This window comes from Polypterus senegalus, chromosome 18, assembly GCF_016835505.1.
Source record: "Polypterus senegalus isolate Bchr_013 chromosome 18, ASM1683550v1, whole genome shotgun sequence".
NCBI classification, from domain to species: domain Eukaryota; kingdom Metazoa; phylum Chordata; class Cladistia; order Polypteriformes; family Polypteridae; genus Polypterus; species Polypterus senegalus.
In genome coordinates this window covers 1,648,404-1,672,237 of record NC_053171.1, presented here as the reverse complement: position 1 = coordinate 1,672,237, position 23,834 = coordinate 1,648,404, and the positions used below count along the sequence as shown (strand labels likewise).

At 44.2% G+C, this 23,834-nt stretch overlaps 1 protein-coding gene across 2 annotated transcripts in view; it reads right to left on the bottom strand.

Moving 5' to 3' along the window:
- Positions 1-3,950: 3,950 nt before the first annotated feature.
- The window catches only part of LOC120518735 (Fc receptor-like protein 5), a 43,075-nt gene continuing 23,191 nt past the window's right edge, over positions 3,951-23,834 (bottom strand). The window contains exons 8-13 of one of the 2 annotated variants that reach the window (XM_039741678.1): positions 19,806-20,090; positions 17,686-17,964; positions 14,548-14,832; positions 11,764-12,030; positions 9,936-10,219; positions 3,951-4,650 (exon numbers count right to left, since the gene is read on the bottom strand). In XM_039741678.1, the coding sequence (XP_039597612.1) occupies positions 4,642-4,650; positions 9,936-10,219; positions 11,764-12,030; positions 14,548-14,832; positions 17,686-17,964; positions 19,806-20,090 (1,409 nt within the window). In that variant the 3' untranslated portion in view covers positions 3,951-4,641. The other variant, XM_039741679.1, reaches the window with a different exon arrangement.

Below are 23,834 nucleotides of genomic sequence, written 5' to 3'. Positions count from 1 at the left end.
TTTAAGAAATTAGGAAGTAAGGTTTGCCTTTCAGCTCCAAGAAACACTCATGACACTAAATGTGTCACTAAGGCCAGTACAGCAGTTATCTCAGAATCTCCAGAGAGTCAGAACGCTGAGTTTGAACCCCATGCCTTGCTGTTATCGATGTGGAGTTTGCGTGTTGTTCATGAGACTGCGTGGGTTTTTCTTTTACATCCCACAGACCTAAGTGTTTGGTTCAATGGAGATTCTTTGCTGAAGTTTCTAGAGGTGAGAATTACAGGATTTACACATAAAACAAGGTTAATAAAGCACAGAATACGGGCATTTCTTCTTGTTAACTAATAAAATAAGGTGCCCAGTAGGCTGATGCCTTTCATGGACAGTTTTAATGGTAACATTGTTAAAAATACTCTGCTGTGTCCAGACCGCCGCATTTGTGCTGATGTAATTTTTCAACCATTGCTGATTTCAGGCCTGCGGCCTCTGGTAGGTTTCTAATCCACGGTGACATCCTAGAAAGTAAAGAGAGAAGATGGAGTAAAGAGAAGCACAAAGCAAAATGTGCAATAGTGACAAGCACAGAGAAGCCTGTGTGTCTTATTTGTAAAGAAAATGTGGAGGTAGTTGTTTGTTAATATTTTTTATGCTGAATATACAGTGCATCCGGAAAGTATTCACAGTGCATCACTTTTTCCACATTTTGTTATGTTACAGCCTTATTCCCAAATTGGATTAAATAAATTTTGTTTCTTCAGAATTCTACACACAACATCCCATAATGACAACATGAAAAAAGTTTACTTGAGGTTTTTCCAAATTTATTAAATAAAAAGAAACTGAGAAATCACACGTACATAAGTATTCACAGCCTTTGCTCAATACTTTGTCGATGCACCTTTGGCAGCAATTACAGCCTCAAATCTTTTTGAAGATGATGCCACAAGCTTGGCACACCTATCCTTGGCCAGTTTCACCCATTCCTCTTTGCAGCACCTCTCAAGCTCCATCAGGTTGGATGGGAAGCGTCGGTGCACAGCCATTTTAAGATCTCTCCAGAGATGTTCAATCGGATTCAAGTCTGGGCTCTGGCTGGGCCACTCAAGGACATTCACAGAGTTGTCCTGAAGCCACTCCTTAGATATCTTGGCTGTGTACTTAGGGTCGTTGTCCTGCTGAAAGATGAACCGTCGCCCCAGTCTGAGGTCAAGAGCGCTCTGGAGCAGGTTTTCATCCAGGATGTCTCTGTACATTGCTGCAGTCATCTTTCCCTTTATCCTGACTAGTCTCCCAGTTCCTGATGCTGCCACCGCCATGCTTCACTGTAGGTATGGTATTGGCCTGGTGATGAGCGGTGCCTGGTTTCCTCCAAACATGACTCCTGGCATTCACACCAAAGAGTTCAATCTTTGTCTCATCAGACCAGAGAATTTTGTTTCTCATGGTCTGAGAGTCCTTCAGGTGCCTTTTGGCAAATTCCAGGTGGGCTGCCATGTGCCTTTTACTAAGGAGTGGCTTGCGTCTGGCCACTCTACCATACAGGCCTGATTGGTGGATTGCTGCAGAGATGGTTGTCCTTCTGGAAGGTTCTCCTCTCTCCACAGAGGACCTCTGGAGTTCTGACAGAGTGACCATCGCGTTCTTGGTCACCTCCCTGAAAAGGCCCTTCTCCCCCGATCGCTCAGTTTAGATGGCCGGCCAGCTCTAGGAAGAGTCCTGGTGGTTTTGAACTTCTTCCACTTACGGATGATGGAGGCCACTGTGCTCATTGGGACCTTCAAAGCAGCAGATATTTTTCTGTAACCTACCCCAGATTTGTGCCTCGAGACAATCCTGTCTCGGAGTTTTACAGACAATTCATTTGACTTCATGCTTGGTTTGTGCTCTGACATGAACTGTCAACTGTGGGACCTTCTATAGACAACTGTGTGCCTTTCCAAATCATGTCCAATCAACTGAATTTACCACAGGTGGACTCCAATTAAGCTGCAGAAACATCTCAAGGATGATCAGGGGAAACAGGATGCACCTGAGCTCAATTTGGAGCTTCATGGCAAAGGCTGTGAATACATATGTACATGTGATTTCTCATTTTTTTTATTTTTAATAAATTTGCAAAAACCTCAAGTAAACTTTTTTTGCATTGTCATTATGGGGTGTTGTGTGTAGAACTTTCCGGTTGCACTGTATTGAGTGTTATTTTTGACCCTCAATAATTAACTATTCTGTAGGTTAAAGTAACAAGTGACAACAGAACACCCTTGATTTTTGATTCTTTAAATCTCTCCAAGCCTATAATATTATATTGCAGGTGGAGACAAATTACAGTGCCCTCCATGATGTTTGGGGCAAAGACATATTTCTCCTTGTTTGACCATTCTAGTCCACAGTTTAAAATTACAAATCAGACAATTCAGACTCGTGATTAAATCATAAGATGAACAGTTAGAAATTGCATCAATCATCAATCAAAGCTAAATGTTGGTTTATTTTTATGTCTATTATGCTCACTGTTGTATTTTATTTATCTATACTAAGTTTATGTTTGACACCTCTGGTCTTTCTGACATATTTTTAATGTTATGTAGTGGTCTAACTGTAAAACCTAATGACAAAACAAATTTCCTTCTTGGGACAGTAAATTTCAATTAAATTAAAAAATAAAGACAACAAATACCAGTCAGAAAAAGCATAATATCTATCTATCTATCTATCTATCTATCTATCTATCTATTGTGATGTATGGCCGGCTGTTCATCCCGGCCAATACCACGCCACCAGGTGGAGCCCTCCCTGCAGTATGGAGGTGCCCCAAAGACCAGAAGGGCATCATGGACATTGGAGTCTTTATGCACAGCCCTGCTGGATACCATGGGGGCCGCTAGGAGACGCTGCAGGGAGGAATGACGATTATTTGCCTTACTTGCCCTGCAAGTACGTGCGAGTCACATGGACAAGGGGAATGACGTGCTTCTGGGGTGAAGAAAAGGACTTTTGATCTGACCCGGAAGTGATAGGAGATCACATGGACTGGGTATTGGAACACTTCCGGGTCAGGGATTATAAAAGGATTGTGGGAGCTCCCAGACGGTGAGCTGAACTGGGTGTAAGGGTGGAAACACGTCTGGGAGTGAATGATTGGTTTATTGATTGTGTGTTGGTTAATTAATGAGTATTGTGGAGAGGAGGGTGCTTTGTGCACTGTGCAGTTTGAATAAAGTCTACTATTGGATTTTATCTGGTGTCTGGCGTCTTGGACAAGGGTTCAAGGGAGCGATAGCACCCCCAATCTGTCACACTATCTATCTATCTATCTATCTATCTATCTATCTATCTATCTATCTATCTATCTATCTATCTCACCTCTCTTTCACTTTGTTATAATACATAGTGCTGTAAATCTGCACAATGGTAGCACTGCTGCCTCGCATTATGGGGAGCAGGGCTCACATCCTGGGTCCTCCCTGCGTGGAGTTTGCATGTTCTTCTTGTGTCTGCGTGGGTTTCCTCCTGGCATTCCAGTTTCCTCCCACAGTCCAAAGACATACAGGTTAGGTGAACTGGTAATATTAAATTGGCCTCAGTGTGTGTCTGTTTGCCCTGTCCAGAGTTGGTTCCTGCCTTGTGCCCTATGCCAGCTGGAATTGGCTCCCGCAACCCCCATGACCTTGTTCTGGACTAACTGGGTCAAAAATTGACAAGGAGATACAAATCTTCACTTTTGTAAGTCCACCACTTGTGCTGCAGGCCTAATAATTTATTACGATCTTCTTTAAAGTCAAATTAACGGATGGCGTGTACTGCGTATGAAGCACATTACGATAGTTAAGCCGAACTTGGCTGAAGTTTGTAAAATTAACAGTACAATATTTCTCTTTTTCTGTCACAGTAGGACATACTCTCTGTCACCAGGCAGACATACAAGTTAGCTTGTACACATTCAAAGTGTTAAAGCAGCGACAAAAGACTAAATAAGTCAAGAGTTTTAATGAAATTTACATGCAGAGGAAATATTGCAGTACAATTCAGTAGGATGTATTAACATTTTAAGATCAGAAAATGTGACTTTATTAACATTTAGTTAAAAGTAAAGGGAAAGTGGGCAATTATGAAAGCAAATCTACTTGAGCACTTATATACTGTATATGGAGACACTTGTGAGGTCCTTTTCTACTTCTTGACCACTCAGGTCTGCTGATGAGCAGCGTCTGGCGATACAACTTCTGCGTGACATCAAATTCCAATCTGGACTCTTTTGATATGTAACTCCTGGCTGGTGGAATGAGCTGTCCACCTCCATTCAAACTTCAGTCCCTTGATGAATTTAAGAAGCGTCTGAAGATTTTCTGGTTTGGTGAATTTCTCTCTAACTGATGTTAGCTGTCAGGTTTTCGTAACCCAGGAATCGTCACTTGTTTGGATTTTGTTCTGAGCTCTTCACTTGTGATAATCAATTTTGTCACCTTGTTGTGTAACATTTGCTCCCAAACAGTCCCCCACATTTTCTCGATTACATTCACCTCTTTTGTGAGTCGCTTTGGATGAAAGCGTATGCAAAGCACAAAAATGTAAATATAAATGCAAAGAGAGCGGACTTGAAGCCTGAAGTCTCGAGTTTACTTCTGTTCTTTCAGTTTTAACAAGATTTGCAGTCGTCATTTAGGTCTCCTGAAATTAAAAGATCACTGTTAATATACTTTACAAGATAATAACAGTTTATTCTTGATATTCTTACCATTCAAAATGATCCTGATTAGTCAAATTAGATTAGATAAAAACATTTCTAAGCTGGCAGAACTTTAAACTGAATTTCAAAGTAATGGTTAAATATTTTAACAATTTGGCAGAATTTTTTGTTAAGGAACATATTTGGAAGTGGAACTCTGGATTGATAAGAGGAGCTGGAGAAACAGAGTGCAGTTTACTTCTGTTGCTGTTGCTCTGACTGTCCTTACCCAGCTGGCTATGCAGTGTGATGGTTATTATGATTAGGAGAGCTGAGCGGATGTTGTAGTCTGAATTCTGTTGTTCTCTAACGTTCTTAGGACTACTTGAGTGACAGCCTTCTGGCTTCTTTGGCACCATTTGTCTGGTTTAGCCATGTTGAGCTGGCCATTCTTTTTACTTGTTGCTTGTGTATGTCTTGTTTTTAGTGTACAATCTTTGACTTGACACTGACAAACTCATTTTGTTGTCTTCACCTTTCCCTCCATCCCTCAACTGCCTTCATATTTCTTTCCTGTCTGCCTGTAACAATTCTCAGCTCATTCTGTGTTGTTTTATGTTTTATTAGCTGAGTTGGCTGTGAAATGTCCTGAGACAATCGGCTTTGGTTATAGTGGTGTCAGTTAATCGGGTGCACCAGGAGTTCTATGTAACTGAGTAATTTTATGTATATAATATATGCATTTACGCATGAGAATTGGAGGACCTTCTCACAGGCTCAGTCAAGGTTTGTAGTAACCCTGTGAGAGAAGGTGCTGATGCGAACGCTGCAATCTGCTTGTTTCTCCACAGTTTCCAGATGTGAAGGCACTTAACCCAGCCCCTTCTAACTACCATAAAACCTGGCTGCTCTACCACATATACTTCAGAAAAGGTCATTCACATGAAGCTCAGCATGTTCAGGTCCAGCCAGTACTTGGATGGGAGACCATCTTGGACAATCTTGGGTTACTGCTGGAAGAGGTGTTGGTGGATCCCAAAGCCACAGTGTAGTGACAGGGACTACTGTACTGTAAAAATGGTGCCATCCTTCAGATGAGACATAAAATGAGGTCCTGACTGTCTATGGTCATAAAATATCCCTGAGCAACCTTTGTAAAGAGCAGGGTGTATCCCAATGAACAGGCTAAATTGCCCAACACGGCCAAGTCATTCTGGCCCCTTAATCATAAAGTATCTATCTATCTATCTATCTATCTATCTATCTATCTATCTATCTATCTATCTATCTATCTATCTATCTATCTATCTATCTATCTATCTATCTATCTATCTATCTATCTATCTATCTATCTATCTAATCATCCCCTGCCTCTAATTGGCTATGTCTCTCTCACCACTTCACTACCTAATAGTTGATGTGTGGTTAGTGTACTGGTGCAAAATGGCTGCCATTGCATCATCCAAGTGGATGCGGCACATTAGTGGTGTTTGAATTGCCTCCTCACTCACTATGAAAAGTGCTTTGAGTAGTAAGAAAAGCTCTATTTATATGTAAAGAAAAAATATTATTATTACTGGCTACAGCAACCCAGTGGACAGAGCTCTGCTAGAAGGGACAGCAACCCTGCTACTCTTTCTTTCCTTAATGCAGGATGCACACCAAAGAATGTTATTTGTTATTTGCTTCGTTTTGTTTTTTCATTGGGGATGACCTGGTTGGCACCCCAAAATTTAGTTGCTGTTTTGAGATCTGTCATTCCCACACCCTGCCACTATATATATATATATATATATATATATATATATATATATATGCCCCGCCGGGCTGGAGCCGGCCGGGGCGCCCAGGAGGACGTGAGGAGGGCTTGTGCCTCCTCCAGACCGCGAGGGGGCGTCCGTCCTGGTTCTGTTGGGGGCCACGGGTTGAGGGCATGGAAGCCCTTCCCTGTAGGGGCCCGTGGTCACCGCCAGGCGGCGCCGATGCCGGTTTATCCCGTGCGGTTGCCGGTTGGGGCTGGAGCCCGGCCGGGCGCCTTGGAGGACCGGAGGAGGGCGAGTGCCTCCTCCAGACGGAGTGGGGCGTCCGTCCTGGTTAGGCAGGGGCCTCGGGTACAGGGCTTTGAAGCCCAGCCCTGTAGGGACCGTGGCCACCGCCAGGCGGCGCCCGGTGCCTAATTATCCGGGAGCCCGGCACTTCCGCCACACCAGGAAGTGCCGGGGAAGACTTTGTGTGGCACCGGAGAGCTGCCAGGAAGACAGCCGACACTTCCGCCACGCTTGGGCGTGGCTAGAGGCAGAAGCACCTGGGGCTCATCCGGGGCATTATTTAAGGGGCCGCCTCCCTCCAGTGATTGGTGGAAGTCGGGAGGAAGAAGGACTGAGCTGGAGAGCGAGGACAGGAGGCGCCAGGAAGGCACAAGAGACTGTGGGCCCTGGACTTTGGGGGAATCAGTGCAGAAGGCACTGGGGTTTTGCGTGAGTGCACTGAACTGTAAATAGTGTCAATAAACAGTGTGTGGAGCAAAATATGCTGTCCGTCTGTCTGTGCCGGGGCCAGCCTTCACAATGGCGCCCAACGTGGGGCCAACCCCCTGCTAAAAGGGGGGGACCCCGTCTTTATAAATATTTTGTGAACGGCCCGGCGCAGCAGCGGACCCCACACACTGGCCGCGGAGCGTTTACCCGAAACCGCCGCCGGAATGAAGAGAGGCCATCCCCGGGTGCGGAGGAGGAGCGGCCTCGCTGGAGCGCAGCGGCTCGAAAGTCGCGCTGTCGACACGGACAGCCAGGCCGGCGTGGCGACGCAAAAGGCCACACCGAGGTGGGGGCCTCGGCAAGACGGGATCCGGGAGGTGAGTGCCCTGCCCTGCAGTAATCGGCCCTTCGGGGTCGGTCATACCTTGTTTTCCACAGGGAGGGACAGACCGGATCCGCGTCTGTGGCAGGAGCGCCGGGCCACGGGCTGTCGGCAGTGCGGCTACGGAGGCAGCAAAGGAGGCTGCGGAATCGGAGCCGCTGCGGCTCGAGGAATCGCTGCAGCTACAACGCTGGTGAGGAGGCACGCCTCCGTACTCCAGCGCAGGGAGACAAGATGGCCGCGGGCCGGTGGTCCCGCCCGCTGACAGGCACGGGATTGGCCGGTGTGTCTTGCGTGCCCGCCGATGATTGGATAGAGGCGGGCCCAAGGAATGCCAGTCTCGTGCCAAACCGAGACCCGATTGGGCCAGAGGGAGTGGCCCAGAGGAGGCAGGCGTCGCGTGGAGCTGATGGACAGGTAAGCCCACCGACGCTGTGTCTCTCTCTCCACCAGCGGCTCGGCGTGCGCCGGAGGAGTCCTTCGCCCGCCAAGCCGCCTTTAGAGGAACTGCTACGTGTTCTCGCCGCTCAGTGTGAGCAGCTGATGGAGATGGCGGTCGCGTCGAGAAAGCCACCGACTGAGACGGAGGATCGGCGCGGCGCTGGAACCGGAGGCAGGCAGAACACGGCGGGAGTGGTGAGTGTTGCTGTTCCCGTAGAGCAAGGGGGGGGGTTCGCCGAACATGGCCGTGACCGATTACGGGACGACCGGCTCCGAGTAGGCAACCTCCCAACAGCGGATGCGGCGGTGCAGACAGCTAGCGAGGCAAGGAGCTCGAACACGCAAGGGCTGGTAGGATCGGGCTGCTGAGTGCCCTGGGTCCTAGCGCCCTGCGCTTCAAGCCTGCAGCTGTCTCCTGTCGCTCTGCCTGGACGCAGACGGGGCTGGATTTGAGCTTTTGCTGTGCTCAGACCCAGACCGTCAGCGCGTCCAAGAAAAGAAGGAGGAACCGAAGGGTGAATGCCGGTTCCTCCGATAGGAGAGGACGCGGCGCTGGGTGCGCGCGTCCGGAGAAGGGCCGTCCTCTGGATGGGCAGAGGAGATCCCTGGGCGGCTGGACGAGCTGCCTGCGAGAGCGGTGCCGAGGCCGACGAACGGACGGGCATGGAACCTGCGGCGGAGGACTTCAGCAGGCAAGTTGGGGGCTGTCGGAGGGGGGCAGGAGCACGGTCGATACGGAGACCGACGGGCGCCGGATGAGTGTCCTGGCTGTGCTTCTGGCCCTCTTTTCCTTTATTTTACAGGCCCGAAGCCCGGCGAGCGCTGAGGCCGACGTCGACAGGGACCTGCCCTCCTGGAGCGGGCGCTCGCGGAGTGCTCCACGCCGGGAGGACTACGTGACCCGCTGGGGAACAGCGGGCGGCGCGGCGCAGACCACAGGGGGACGTTTGCGCCGGCGAGGGTGCCGAAGACAGATGTCCCAGGGTGCCGTGTTGGACCCTGGGGACATAGTAGGACCCTCGCTGGGGACGTGCTGCCCTTTCGGGTTGTGCCGTTCGGACCCACGTGTCCTCGCTAGCGGTGGGGCACTGTGGCCCCCGGCCGGGGCTGGAGCCCGGCCGGGACGCCCAGGAGGACGTGAGGAGGGCTTGTGCCTCCTCCAGACCGCGAGGGGGCGTCCGTCCTGGTTCTGTTGGGGCCACGGGTTGAGGGCATGGAAGCCCTTCCCTGTAGGGGCCCGTGGTCACCGCCAGGCGGCGCCCCGATGCCGGTTTATCCCGTGCGGTTGCCGGTTGGGGCTGGAGCCCGGCCGGACGCCTTGGAGGACCGGAGGAGGGCGAGTGCCTCCTCCAGACGGAGGGGGCGTCCGTCCTGGTTAGGCAGGGCCTCGGGTACAGGGCTTTGAAGCCCAGCCCTGTAGGGACCCGTGGCCACCGCCAGGCGGCGCCCGGTGCCTAATTATCCGGGAGCCGGCACTTCCGCCACACCAGGAAGTGCCGGGGAAGACTTTGTGTGGCACCCGGAGAGCTGCCAGGAAGACAGCCGACACTTCCGCCACGCTTGGGCGTGGCTAGAGGCAGAAGCACCTGGGGCTCATCCGGGCATTATTTAAGGGGCCGCCTCCCTCCAGTGATTGGTGGAAGTCGGGAGGAAGAAGGACTGAGCTGGAGAGCGAGGACAGGAGGCGGCCAGGAAGGCACAAGAGACTGTGGGCCCTGGACTTTGGGGGAATCAGTGCAGAAGGCACTGGGGTTTTGCGTGAGTGCACTGAACTGTAAATAGTGTCAATAAACAGTGTGTGGAGCAAAATATGCTGTCCGTCTGTCTGTGCCGGGGCCAGCCTTCACAATATATATATATATATATATATATATATATATATATATATATATATATATACATAAAATTTCAAAAAGTTTGTCCAGTCTGTGCTGCACAGGTGAGTGACCACTGCACCCTGCTGACCCTCCTATTGTCACGTGCTTACCTTGATCAGTGTCACAGCATTGCTGAACTTTGTGTACTGGTCAGGTTCTTCTCTGAAAGCGTAACACCAGTACTTTCCAAAATCAGACTGAGCCACAGACTGGACAGTGTAGGTGTCTTCAGTGAGGCTCTTAAGCTCATTCCACATGCCTTCCTGGCTCCAGTGGTACCAACGATATGTCCAGCCAGATAAGTCACCCTCACTGCTGCACTCCAGAATCACTTTGTCACCAATGCTAAGTGGCACCTTCGGATTCTTTATCTTCAGTGTCACTTTTTGTTTCGCTGTAGAGAAGGAGACATCGGCGTTACACACAGATACCAAAGTGAAGTTTCTGGCTAACATTCAAATTGCTGCATTTTCTTTTTATTTACCATGTCATAATTTGACTTTATTTTGACCTTTTTATAGTCAATTCTTGGTCTCAAAAAATATTAAGCTGTGCTTTAATGTGTTTGTCACATCAAGAACATAAGAAATTTGACAAACCAGTCCATGAGGCTAAGCTGACTAAGCAGTCCCAATATTATATTCAGATAGTTCTTAAAGGCAGATGAGGTTTGTGCTTCAACTACATGCCTTTGTAGTTTGTTCCACGAAGCTCGAGAAAGAATTCATATGGTTGGAGGAAGAGTCAGCACGGAGATTGAGTGGAAACAAAGCAGTAGTTTTGGTTCAAAAGAGGTGACACACCAGCAGTGAAATCAGTTTGAGTAGTAGGGGTGAGTAAGGGAGGTAATTACGCTAATTACATTTATCAGTAATACATTTGTCATCTGTGTGTAAAGTATATACTAATACGTTATGTCGATATCTAACGAAACCTTCAAAATTTTCAGTTATACCATGATGTAGATTTTAGGCCATAGTACCCACTTCTACCTCACATGTTACATAGTGTGGCTCAAAATCAAGCATCACACAAAGTTTGGCCTTAGCTGCCCATTGTGGTGCATGCAGAATTTGTAGCCTTGTTGGCTATTGTTGTTGTCAGACACTCTTAGAGCTTCTAAGCACCACAATATCTGTGTATTACGTAAGACAGATTTGTAGCCCCATGTGAATTTCCCTCACAGTGCATTTGTTCAGCTGCTGAACTTCACTTGTGTCCATCACCTTTGTGTCTGCTGACGTGACATTACAACTCAGTACTGACTGGGCATCCATCACAGGTGAAAATTCAGAGTCTCAGATGTGGGTAAAACATCTGCAGATGAATGCTGTCATTCCAGTTTATGGAAAAAGGTCAGTTTATTAAGCTAACAAAAAAATAAATCAGAGATGCTCAAGCTGACATCACAATTACAGCTCTCCAGCTGACCAAACAGAAATGCAACTTTAAGGCTGAATGGCATTAAAACAAATTGGAGCTTCATAGATCATTTACAAAAAGTGTCCAACTGAGCTCCTCATTTTTATGATATTTAAAACACACAGTGTTTGAAGGGTGGGACTTCAAACTTGAGGTAATATGTTTGGGACATTTTCTCAAATATCGGTTGAGTCAGCTGTATGCTACACACTCTTTTGAAATACTCATCTTAAAGTGGAGAGCAGTGAGAATAACTCAGATTGGCAGCCCCACTTGATTTTTCCGCACAGTGAATTTAATCAGCTACTGAGCTGCACTTGTGTCCATCACCCCTGTTGACAAGCACTCCTTTGTTGTGTGTTTCTGTTAGCTGAAATAAGATATCAAAGTGTAAATGAATTAGTTAAAGAAGTCATTGAACCTTAAATGAATTAAAGTTCCCTTCTGTGAATTCTCCTGCTTGAGCTTTGCTGGACAGTTAGTGACCACTGCTGACCCTCCAGTACTTACACTCACCTTGAACAGTCATAAGTAAAACATCACTGAGATATGAGACTGGTGAAGAGCCGTAACACCAGTACGCTCCGCTATCAGACTGAGTCACACTCTGGACTGTCAAAGTGTTTCCAGAGACGCGGCGAAGATCAGTCCACCGAATTTCTTTTTCCCATTTGTATTTAGTGCTAGTTAAGCCCCCATCAATGTTGCATTCCAGAGTGACGTTGTCTCCGATGTAGACAGGTTTCCTCTCATTCTTCATTTTCACTGTTGCCTTTAATCCATCTGTATGGAAAAAGAGATGAGATTTATAGGACTTCTTCTTTTTCTTTTGACTGCTCCCGTTAGGGTCGCCACAGCGGATCATCTTCTTCCATATCTTTCTGTCCTCTGCATCTTGTTCTGTTACACCCATCACCTACATGTCCTCTCTCACCGCATCCATAAACCTCCTCTTAGGCCTTCCTCTTTTCATCTTTCCTGGCAGCTCTATCCTTAGAACCCTTTTCTCAATATACTCAGCATCTCTCCTCTGCACATGTCCAAACCAATGCAATCTCAGCTCTCTGACCTTGTCTCCCAACTGTCCAACCTGAGCTAACCCTCTAATGCCCTCATGTTTAATCCTGTCCATCCTCATCACACCCAATGCAAATCTTAGAATCTTTAACTCTGCCACCTCCAGCTCTGTCTCATGCTTTCTGGTCAGTGCCACCATCTCCAGTCCATATAGCATAGCTGGTCTCACTAGCGCCCTGTAGACCTTCCCTTTCACTCTTGCTGATACCTGTCTGTCACAAATTACTCCTGACACTCTTCTCCACCCATTCCACCCTGCCTGCACTCTCTTTTTCACCTCTCTTCCACACTCCCTGTTACTGTGTACTGTTGATCCCAAGTATTTAAACTCACTGACCTTCCTCTCATTCACACACATTGTATTCTGTCTTGTCCCAACTGACCTTCATTCCTCTCCTCTCCAGAGCATATCTCCACCTCTCCAGGGTCTCCTCAACCTGCTCCCTACTATCACTACAGATCACAATGTCATCAGCAAACATCACAGTCCACGGGAATTCCTGTCTAATCTCATCTGTCAACCTGTCCATCACCATTGCAAATAAGAAAGGACTCAGAGCCGATCCCTGATGTAATCCCACCTCCGTCACTCCTACTGCAGACCTCACCACTGTCACACTTCCCTCGTACATATCCTGTACAAATCTTACATACTTCTTTACCACTCCTGACTTCCTCATACAATATCACAGTTCCTCTCAGTCACCCTGTTGTATGCTTTCTCCAGGTCCACAAAGACACAATGCAACCCCTTCTGGCCTTCTCTAAACTTCTCCATCAACACCCTCAGTGCAAACATCACATCTGTGGTGCTCTTTCTTGGCATGAAACTATCCTGCTGCTCACTAATCATCACCTCACTTCTTAACCGAGCTTCCACTAATCTTTCCTATAACTTCATGCTCTGGCTCATCAATTTTATCCCCATGTAGTTACTATATATATATATATATATATATATATATATATATATATATATATATATATATATATATATATATATATATATATATATATATATATATATATATATATATATATATCCATCCATCCATTATCCAACCCGCTATATCCTAACTACAGGGTCACAGGGGTCTGCTGGAACCAATCCCAGCCAACACAGGGCGCAAGGCAGGAAACAAACCCTGGGCAAGGCACCAGCCCACCGCAATATATATTTATTTATTTATTTAACAACAGAAAAAAATCAGCCAACCACACCTACTGCTTTAAACCTTGTAAGTGAACTGAGTTTCTGTTTTTGAATTCTCATCCCTCCTGTTATGTTCTCATGCCGAACGTGTCTCAGGGTGAGGTGAGTTTGCCTGTGTAATGGGGATTTATTTAGCTTGTTTAATTTCCCTAAATTCCCTCATTCATTTAATAATATTGAATATAGTTTATGATAAAATTGTTTTAAATTATTTTTATTCTGTTGATATAGAGTATATATTTTATTGACCTTTGCTCCTGTGTCATGAGTTGAAGTCTTTACTTGTTCCTCCCCAGTCGCACTTAGACTGGCTAGAGAGAGTGGAGTTATATATGATGGGAGGCTGATTAAGTGGTTGGTTATTTTTGTTTTTGTCATCCTGTTCAGTAATCTTGATGAATAAAACCTGAGCAACATTGTGACTTCCATGTTGTCTTTTGGGTTCCCTGTTCACAATGCAGTGCAGTGACCGTGTCTCGGACGCAGTGGCAGATCAAGGACCAGCTAAAACCTCAGTAGAATTAAATAAGCTGGCCAGCCTATAAAGTTTTTCTATTTTTAGAAACATTGTTCGTTTATTCAGGTAGAGCAGAACTGAACAGGCACTAAAGTACAATGGCAGTGAGTCTGCTGACCACACATCACGTTGGTAAAAGAAGAAGAATCAAAGAAACAAACCAAAAGATGCCTTTATGGGAAACTTTTTATGAGAAGAAAGACAAAAAAGTTCATTGTGTGGTGAGATTGTTGTCTTTTCATTTGTTCCTCTAAGTTCACAAACAGACTGACAGTAGGAATGAATGGGACTCCTGAGTTGGGATTACTAAGTTTTAGTTTATTTCCTTACAGGGATCTCTTATATCAAAGAATTTACACTTCAGTGTAAAAGTCCCCTCCTCTAAAGTTTGTAAGTCCCCACATGGAGAGAGTGAGCCTCTGTTCCTCCTAGTCTGTCCTGAACAGTAAGTGACCTCTGCACATCCCTAATCACCCAGTCGTCACAAACTCACCTGGAGCTTTCACTGTCACAGCATTGCTGACCTCTGAGTAATCAGGTGGATCATCTCTGACAGCCCAACACCAGTACTCTCCACTGTCAGAGGAGCTCACAGACTTCATCGTGTACGTGTCTCCGGTGATGCCAGTAATCTCCTTCCACGTGTTTGCCCAGGATATGAACCAGCGATATCTCCAGCCAGGTAAGGCCCCCTCAATTCTGCACTCCAGAGTCACATTGCCTTCTTCGTAAATCAATTCCTTCTGAGTTCTCAGCTTTAGGGTGACATTTAGTTTTTCTGTAAGGAAGAAAAACAATCAAATGTACACAGTGTGTCAGAGATCAGGGACCTACTTAAACTGCTGCTTTAATGTCCACAAATCAGTGAGTCTGCAGCTAAAATGAAAATCCATGTTTTATTATTGTCTTTTTTAACACTTCTGATTTGGAATTTTTTCAGTGCATAATAATAAAAATAATAATAATAATAATAGTTCTTTACATTTATATAGCGGTTTTTTCACTATTCAAAGCACTTTACATAGTGTGTGGGGAGCCACTTCAACCACCACTAATGCGCAGCCTCCTGGAACGATGCCACAGCAGACATTTTTTGCACCAGTATGCTCAACACACAGCTGTTAGGTGGTGAAGTGGTGAGAGGTAGTTAGCCAATTAGAGACAAGTGATGTTTAAGGGGCCAGAATGATAAAGCCATGTAGGGTAATTTAACCTGGTCATTGGGGTACATCCTACTCTTTATCTTTTATGATCACAGGGAGTTAGGGCCTCAGTTTTATATCTCACCTGAAGGACTGCATCATTTTTACAGCACAGTGTCCCCATCATTGCACTGTGAGCATTGAGATCCACATTCAGACCACAAGGTAAGCTGCTGGCCTCGCCAACAAATTTTCCAGCAGCAGCTTAAGCTTTTCCTAGATGGTCTCCCATCCAAGTACTGACCACCACTAACCACCCTTATTTTCAGGTGGATGACCTCTTCTGAAGCGCAGGTGGCATGGCTGCTTCTCAACAATATGAAGACAGCAGGCCTGTGTTTAAGAAGTGAGTGTACTGTTATACAGTGTCCATTCAAAGAATTCCCATTGAGGGGGGTCTCCCATAGTGTGACAGTTTGATCAGTTCTTGTGTTTCTCTGTGCTTTATTCCTTTTTGATTTTTTTTCTTTTTTTAATGTGCAAATAAAATTGGGGTGTAGGCTGCCACAGGACTGCGGAAACGGGATCCATACCCGCACCCCCTGACTTACCCACACCCCAAGGCCCTATGTGCATGTTTGTGTGATTATGTGAAGGAGCAGGAGGAGGGAAATGTCTGAGGATGAGGAGGAACGGCTGAGGGGCCTGAGCCCTCCAGGGAGCCAGCTCCCCTACTGGCCCCAATAGGCACCTCCGTTCCCAAAATCCACCCGGGGCACGGAGGCCCCAGCCTATCTAGCCATGGCCCGAAGCAGCAGCATCACAGAGCCCCACGGAGTCTGAGGCCACCAACCCACACCACCCCAGCAGAATATTTACTCCCATCCCCACATTTACTCAACATTCAGATTAAGTAAGACATAAGACACCCAGGTAAAGCTGGATCCTCCCCCTCCCGGACATCCCCCTCCCCCATGGTGGAACTGCCGCGTTCGGCCCTCTTCCCGGCAGCGTACCTGCCAGGACCCAATCCCCAAGGCCCCACCCATATCCCCATCCGGGGACGGCCGCCCCATACCCTAAGCCACCAGGCCCACACCCAGACCAACCCAGGGGCATTGCAGCCACTAGGCAGCGACCCGCAGCCACTGTCAAGACCCCCCTAAGGCCCCACACACAACCACCATATTCCTTTTTGATTTCTCTGGAGTTTTGACCTTTGTGTTTTGAACTTTGACTTCGCCTTATGATTTCTATATTAGGACTGTGTTCACCTTCGATTTCCTTCTGTTTTCAGGCAACTCCATTTTTCTGTTGTGCTCTTTGGAGTTCCACAGTATCACAGAGCCTCTTTTGTGGAGAATAAAACCTTTTTTATTTTTATGAAGTGTCTGTGTTTACCTATTTATCTTACCAGGGTTTGGTGGTATATCCCCCTCTAGTGGGCATTATTGGAAATGGTTTTGCAACTTTTGGAGACTTACATGCCTTGGGAGTTCTACTTCTTAACATTGATGAGACTGATTCTCTAGGCTGGCGGTAAGACTCTTAATGTCACATCGACTGGACTGTGTGTCACTTCTGATGGCTGCTAGAAATTAATTATGCTTTTTTCGCCTCATACCCTGACACAGGAGTAGGCACTATGGTGTAGGGGTTAGCTCAGCTCTGTTCTGCCTATGCTAGGAAAAACATATATTGTGAAAAATGAACAGGAGACCAATAGATGAGAGAAAATCATTGTCAAATGAGTAACAGAGGTCTGACCCAAGACGTAAAGAGAATTAGGAAATCAAAATCCAAAATGCCCCCCAAACTCATAATCAAAATGAAATATGACTGGATACCATAAACTGATTTTCAAGGGCTAAATGCACTGCGATGATTGTTTTTAGAGTCCACAAACTTGGACTCTGGCATTAGCATGACAGTGACCATACAAATGGCCACAAAATGGAGGGAAGTCTCCAAAATGCAATCACATAAAAAAAATGAACCATGAAATGGAACACAGAATATTTATTTTGGGGACATTTGGTGGAGGTTACACTGGAACAACCAGCTGGGAGGAGAGCCCATTGAAGGCCTATGGAATACTGGGAGGATTAAATCTTGATGATGGCTTGGAAATGTGTCGGGATTCCACAGTATGGGTTCTAAAGTGTGCCCGGGTAAAGAGACGTTTGGGCCTCACTGCTAACACAGCTACCTGACAAATTGTTCTTGGAATTAAGTGTTTAAAAATAAATGAATGAACGTGTGGTCCAAAGTGCAAAATTATAACATTGTGCTTTATTTCTCCAGTGATCTGGGTTCAAATCTCAGGCTAGGCTTTGGTCTCAGTGAAGTCTACATGTTCTCCTAATGTCTGTGTGTATTTTTCTCAATGCCCTCCAGTTTCTAACCACATCCTAATACTGTACAGCTGATTTGACTGGAGTCTTTGAATTGTCCCAATCATAGTGTGTGTGTAAAAGTTACACACTTACCTTGAAAAGTTAGTGTGACAGCATTGCTGGGCTCAGAGAAATAAGGAAGCACATCTTTGTCACCAACACACCAGTACACTCCAGTATCAGACTGAGTCACAGACTGGACAGTGTAAGTGTCTCCAGTGGTGCCCTTGAGTAAATCACTCCCTCCTGCCCAGTTCAGTTTGTACCACTTGTATGTCCAGTCAGTAAAGCTGCCCTCAATGCTGCATTTCAGAGTCAGAGTGTCTCCGACGTGCACAGGTCTCTTCATTTTCAGTGTCGTCTTTAGTTTGTCTGTATGGAAAAAGAAATGCAATTTACAACAGAGAAGAAACAGACAATCAGAGCTGCTGCTTTAAAACTACAGTGGTTTCTCTTTAAAATTTCCTTCCTTTAATATTTTCATTCTTCATAGTTTCGATTGGGAAGTGGAGTTTGTTCTAAGACTTCTCAGTAGAAGGACATCAGCAGGCCAGCATGGAAGAATTCAAAGCCATCTTCCAAAATACCAACATCGTACTGGACTTGCCTTCTGCTGCCATCATGATGAAAAGTTCAGGCCATCCTCTTTCCTCTACATATTGTCACTCGTTCATTTGTACGCTGTTTTTAATTTATGCTTCAGATGATTTTAATTTCTGTTTGTAAGAAATGACATGGAATATTATAGTCCAGGTGGCCCTGGATGTCTGCAATAGTCCTGTGGCAGTGGCTCAGTAGATCATCTCACCAGCTATTTAGATTTGGGAGTTCAGATATCAGTGTGAAATAATTAAAGTCACCCAAAATAATATCAGTAATGTGAGTGTTTATTTCTAGAAAGAGATGTCTGATCTGATAAAATCTGCATTGTAATCACAGAATTTTCTTCACAATTAAAAGAAACTGCAAGGAGAATAATGGATGCAGGTGTCCTTGTCAGATAAAGTGTTTATCAGAAATTCTTGATAATGTCAGGAGGTTCTTCTCTACATTACGACTCTGGTGCACCACAAATTGTTCATATGAAGGCACACTCTGCAACGTTCATGATATCATTCAGCTCTGAATAGACTAAATCCAGACAGACTGGCAGCTTCATCATGGATGAAGAAATTGTGGCTAGTGCTGAAGTGAGAGGGCAATCATCTTGCGATTAACTGAAGCAGATCCATTTTATTGTGCAGAGATTGGACATATGAAAGAATCAAACCCTATAAAAGTGGCCAAACACCATGTTTTCTAAAATGGACAAAAGTCTCGACTCTGTGTCCACTCTTTCTTCGATCCGTGTTTCCAGTTCTCAGTTCAAGCCTCCTTCCTCCTGTTTCCACTTCCCCTGATGTTGTGCTGCAAGCCTGCTATGTGGACCACTGTCCAAGTGTCCTGCTGCAGTGGGACCAGATGTATGAGAAAATATTCAGTTGGTGAAGACAGACAACCAAAGAAAATCAGCACAGGTATAAGTGATGCTAAAACAAAGGCAGCTGAACAAAGACAGTCGCAACTACTGTCCTCTCTTCATGTCTATCTTCTCACAAATGGAAGAGGGAATGGTGTATTTGAAGTTTCAGTTTTCTCATGTTTAAATCTTTACTCACTATCAGACTTTACAGATTAAGTAATAAGAATAAAAACACACAAATCAGTAGACCAGCATGTCGCCTCCTCAAAAACTGTCACATGATTATTTGTTTATCATCTTTGTAAGATTTGATGAACGACTTCTGCCTTAGGTAAGAGGAGCTACAGACCAGGAGAAAGAACATTAAAGCATAACGTGACTGTCACACTTTGAAAACAAACATCACACACACTAAGTGTGCTGCCTTCAAAGGTAACGTTTTATCTTAAAAAGACTTAAAGGAGTCCCGCGAAAGACAAGACTTTTCTCATCTGCATCTCTGAGTTAACAGGCAAATTGTCAACAATGGAGACTAGGGCAACTCTTATCTTCAGCTCTCTTAGTCTGATGTGGTGATCTTACTCAGCTTCAGTTTACTTCCATACAGAAAACTATCATTTCAAAGATAAGGTAAATGTCACCTGTTGAAGTTACACTTCACTCCTCCAAAACCACCAAGCAGCCACATGGAGACAACGCCTCTGTCTTTCCAGTATGATCCTCATGTCATCACACACACACACATACTCACCTTGAACAGTCAGTGTCACAGGATTGCTCAACTCAAAGTAATAAGGATGATCGCCTCTGACAGCAGCACACCAGTACTCTCCACTGTACTGCCGTAACACTCTCTGAAGTGTGTAAGTGCGTTCAGTGATGTCAGAAAAATAACCCCAGAGGCCTAAATATCTTTGATACCAGCGATATCTCCAGTTAGGTAAGTCACTCTCAATGCTGCACTCCAGAGTCACATTGTCCTCTATGTAAATGATTTCCTTCTCATCCTTTATCTTTAGCGTCACCTTAGGATTCTCTATATAAAAAAAAGATGTCATTAACAAAGTGACAGAAAGCTGAGAGAGTCACTCCAACCTGCTTGTAAATAAATGTGAGTTTCCAGTTCAGCAGTTTGTACTTACATCACTAGATCACTAATCACTTAAATCATTCTTAAGATGTCCAGTTATGAATTTATTTCAACAATTAACAATCAAACAGAATAAACACAGAAGGCTGGCATGTAAGAATTTGCTTCCCTCAGTACTCCAGTTTCAGTTGTGCTTGACATTATTTGTAAGTTCTTTGTTACTTATTTACAAACTCACATGAACTTTCCAGTGTTGGGAACTTTATATACAATGAAATCTTAAAGTTTAGATAAAAAAATAATAAAAACATACAAATCAGTATATTGGCAATCTGTCATTTTACATTTTTTTTACATGGATATTTATTTTGCATTTTTTAAGACTTGATGGATGCTTTTCTTAGGGGGAGAAGTAGCAGAATTGGACAGAAAAACTAAACTTAATGTGAAAGACCCTGTTGACTACCCAGGGGTCACAGTTTTATGTTTATTAATACAGGAAACATAAGACGCCATCATGGGAAATATTTAAGTTAACAGATGGACTGAAAACCAGTGGGATGTGTTCAAATCATATTTTTAACACTACTGCTCTGGTGAATTGAGCTTCTGCCATTCATCTGCCGTGTTTTGATGGATCTCCTCTATTTATTACATCATTGTTGAACTATTATTTACTGCGGCTCAGCTCTGATCTTCCTGTAACAGAAATAATGAGGAAGATGAAAAATGAGAAGGATCTTTGTGTGTGTGTGTGCGTCTCATGCAAGTGCACCACTTCATGAGATTAATTCTTCAGGCCAAACAGGAGTCTCCTGATTCTGTATCTGCTGATTAGTTTGTAAATGCAAATAGCAACTGAACATTTTATTGGTTTTTACCTTGTGATTAGACACTGGATTTGGCACCTTAGTGTAGTCGTCAAGTCTGCTCCAAAGTCCTGAGTTCCAATCTCAGCTTTTGCTATTGTCTGTGTGGGGACTGCACATTCTCATAATGTTTATGTGGGTTTTTCTTTACGAAGTTAAATTTCCTTCTGTATCCCAAAACTGTGAAGTCTAATTCATTAGGCTTCAAATTGCCCCATCCTAGAGTGTGTGTGATCACGTCGTGTGATGCACTGGTGGTCTCCCCAGAATTGTTTTTTTTGCTTGCACACTCTTCTGACTAATTTTTTCACCAAAATTGGTTTAATGTGTTTCTGTGGTTGGATGGATGGATTAAACAAGTTTAGTTCACAGGATCACAATGAAGCTCAGACAAGTGAGTACAGAATCCAAAAAAATAAATAAAAATCAGACAGATTTGGATGTTATTGGGTGCCAAATGACATACTGTAGTCAGAGGAGAAGCTGAAATCACCCGTCTCAAAAAAAGACTAAATCTAGTATGGACAATGAATGTACAGAATGTGATAAATCATTGTTTTGGCACTCCTGGATTTGATTGATTTCAGTTTTGAAATGTTTTCTATGTGTATTTCTACTGGTTTAAGAATTCTATAGTTACTCATGGGACTCTTTTTTTATGTGTTCACCTCACCTTAAATTTGCTATTCTTGATGCCAGTCACATTCAACCTAAAAAAGATGGTGGCCTCAGTAATACTGTATGTATCCAAGCATTGAATCTTATCAAAAACAAAGAAAAGCATAGCATAGTAATCCGTCTGCTTCATAATTCTAATTTAATGTATTGTGTTTTGATCAATGCTTTTCTTTTTATACCATTCCTCAAGTCAAGTCAAGTCAGGTCAACTGGCTTTATTGTTATATCATCCATACACCGTATTGCAGCATACACTGACATGAAGTAACAGTCATCAAGACCACAGTGCATATATATATATATATAAATAATATATAAATAAAGACATAGAAATAATTGAAATAGATAGTAATAAATAAATAATGAATAAAAACAGTAGTGACATGTGTACTGCATATAAAATTGCTACTAGGGCCAGATCTAAGTGCACAACGGCAGCACAGAGTTCAGAGTCCCGGACCCCCAAGGTGTAGAAGTTGTTGTGGTAGCTGGCAGAACTGGTTTGGATGCTACACTACCTTCTGCCTGATAGAAGTGGGACAAGGAGAGCATGTGAGTTTTGGAAGTGGTCCTTCACAATGCTGTGGGCTTTGCAGATACAAAGCTATACAAAGGTGTCTTCAATGGTGGGCTGATATTATTGCAATGTTATTGCGTAATTTATGTCTGAATAATGGGCTATGCAATGAGACAAGATTAGTTGTATTGAAAATTGGTCTAACAATTCTAACATGTAAAATTTTAACAGGTGACAAGAAAGGTAATGTAGTACATATTCCACGAATAACATTAGACATCAAAGGAGATCTTGATATGCCATTCGTATTAAAACATTGACAGTTTCCCGTTAGAATCGCTTTTGCTATGACAATTAACAAATCACAGGGACAAGCATTCAAAAAGTCAGTTTATTTATTAGAGAAAAAGAAATGATATTCACTAATGGGTTAGTTATGCGTTTCGTTGTCACGATGTAAGTCGAAACACGAAATCAGAATTCAATGTAATGTAAACAGAATGAATATATATAACGCAAAAAATACCTCTAACGTAACATGAAACATAATTTTATTTCAATTTATTACATTTTACTATTTTTAACTATGGTTAATTACTCACTGTAATGTAACATAGTTAGTTCTATTATGCATATGTAACAATTCCCATGAAAATAACAATCTGTTGAAATTGTACATCCGCTTCCCGTATGCCAGCTGCAGAGACACGAAGTGGCTGTCGCGTAGCACCCGCCTGGGGGTTGGCGAGTGAAGCGAGCGGGAGGCAGAGCCCCCTAGTCTTATATATAACGTCTACGTGTACAAGTGTGAGTGTCTGTCTTTCCAGCCTAGAAGTGCGTGGCTACAGCATGAAGCTCAAAGAGCTGGCAAAGCGGCCTCAAGTTAACGAGTTGGAAGAAGAAAGAAGAACAAGGGTACAGCATGAAGCTGAAAGAAATCAGTGAGGAAAGGCAAACGAGAGAGAAACTTGCTTAGCCACTGATAGACAAAGGAGCGAGCATGTCCGCAAAACGAAACCGCCGACTCTGCATTTCAATTTTTTTTATGACGATTTCAATAGTTTCTAGGAGCCCGGGTATTTTACAGCATGGGTTACACAGGTAGTTTTTCTATACCTTGTTTTGTGCTAAATTTCCTGTTGATGTACCCAGCTTGATTAAAAATTTAGACCATTGCTCTACAAACCATGAGAAACAGGATAAATGTGAAAAAATTCACACATCTCTCAAGAAAAGAATAATAATAATACATGTAAAAAAATCACATACACCCTAAGCTAACAGGACCATCCATCAACCTAGTGGATGGGGTTAAATTGTGGTCATTTAAGGTATCAACGTTTGTCACATCCCATTAGCAACTGGGTGTAACTGATCATGTTAAAAGTTTTCTTATTATGTAATGAATTCCTTTTTTGAGTAGTGACCTAATCAATGAATTTTATAAATGTAGCGCAGAGGAGACTTTTCTTTGCAACACTTACTAATATGACAAGTTGTTGCCTCTTGGAAGATTTAGATAAAGAATAATGATTGACGCTTTCTCCTGCCTGTGTTTTATTGATTCCAGTGGGGGGTGTCTGCTTAATACTTTTTCTAGTTAGATAGATAGATAGATAGATAGAT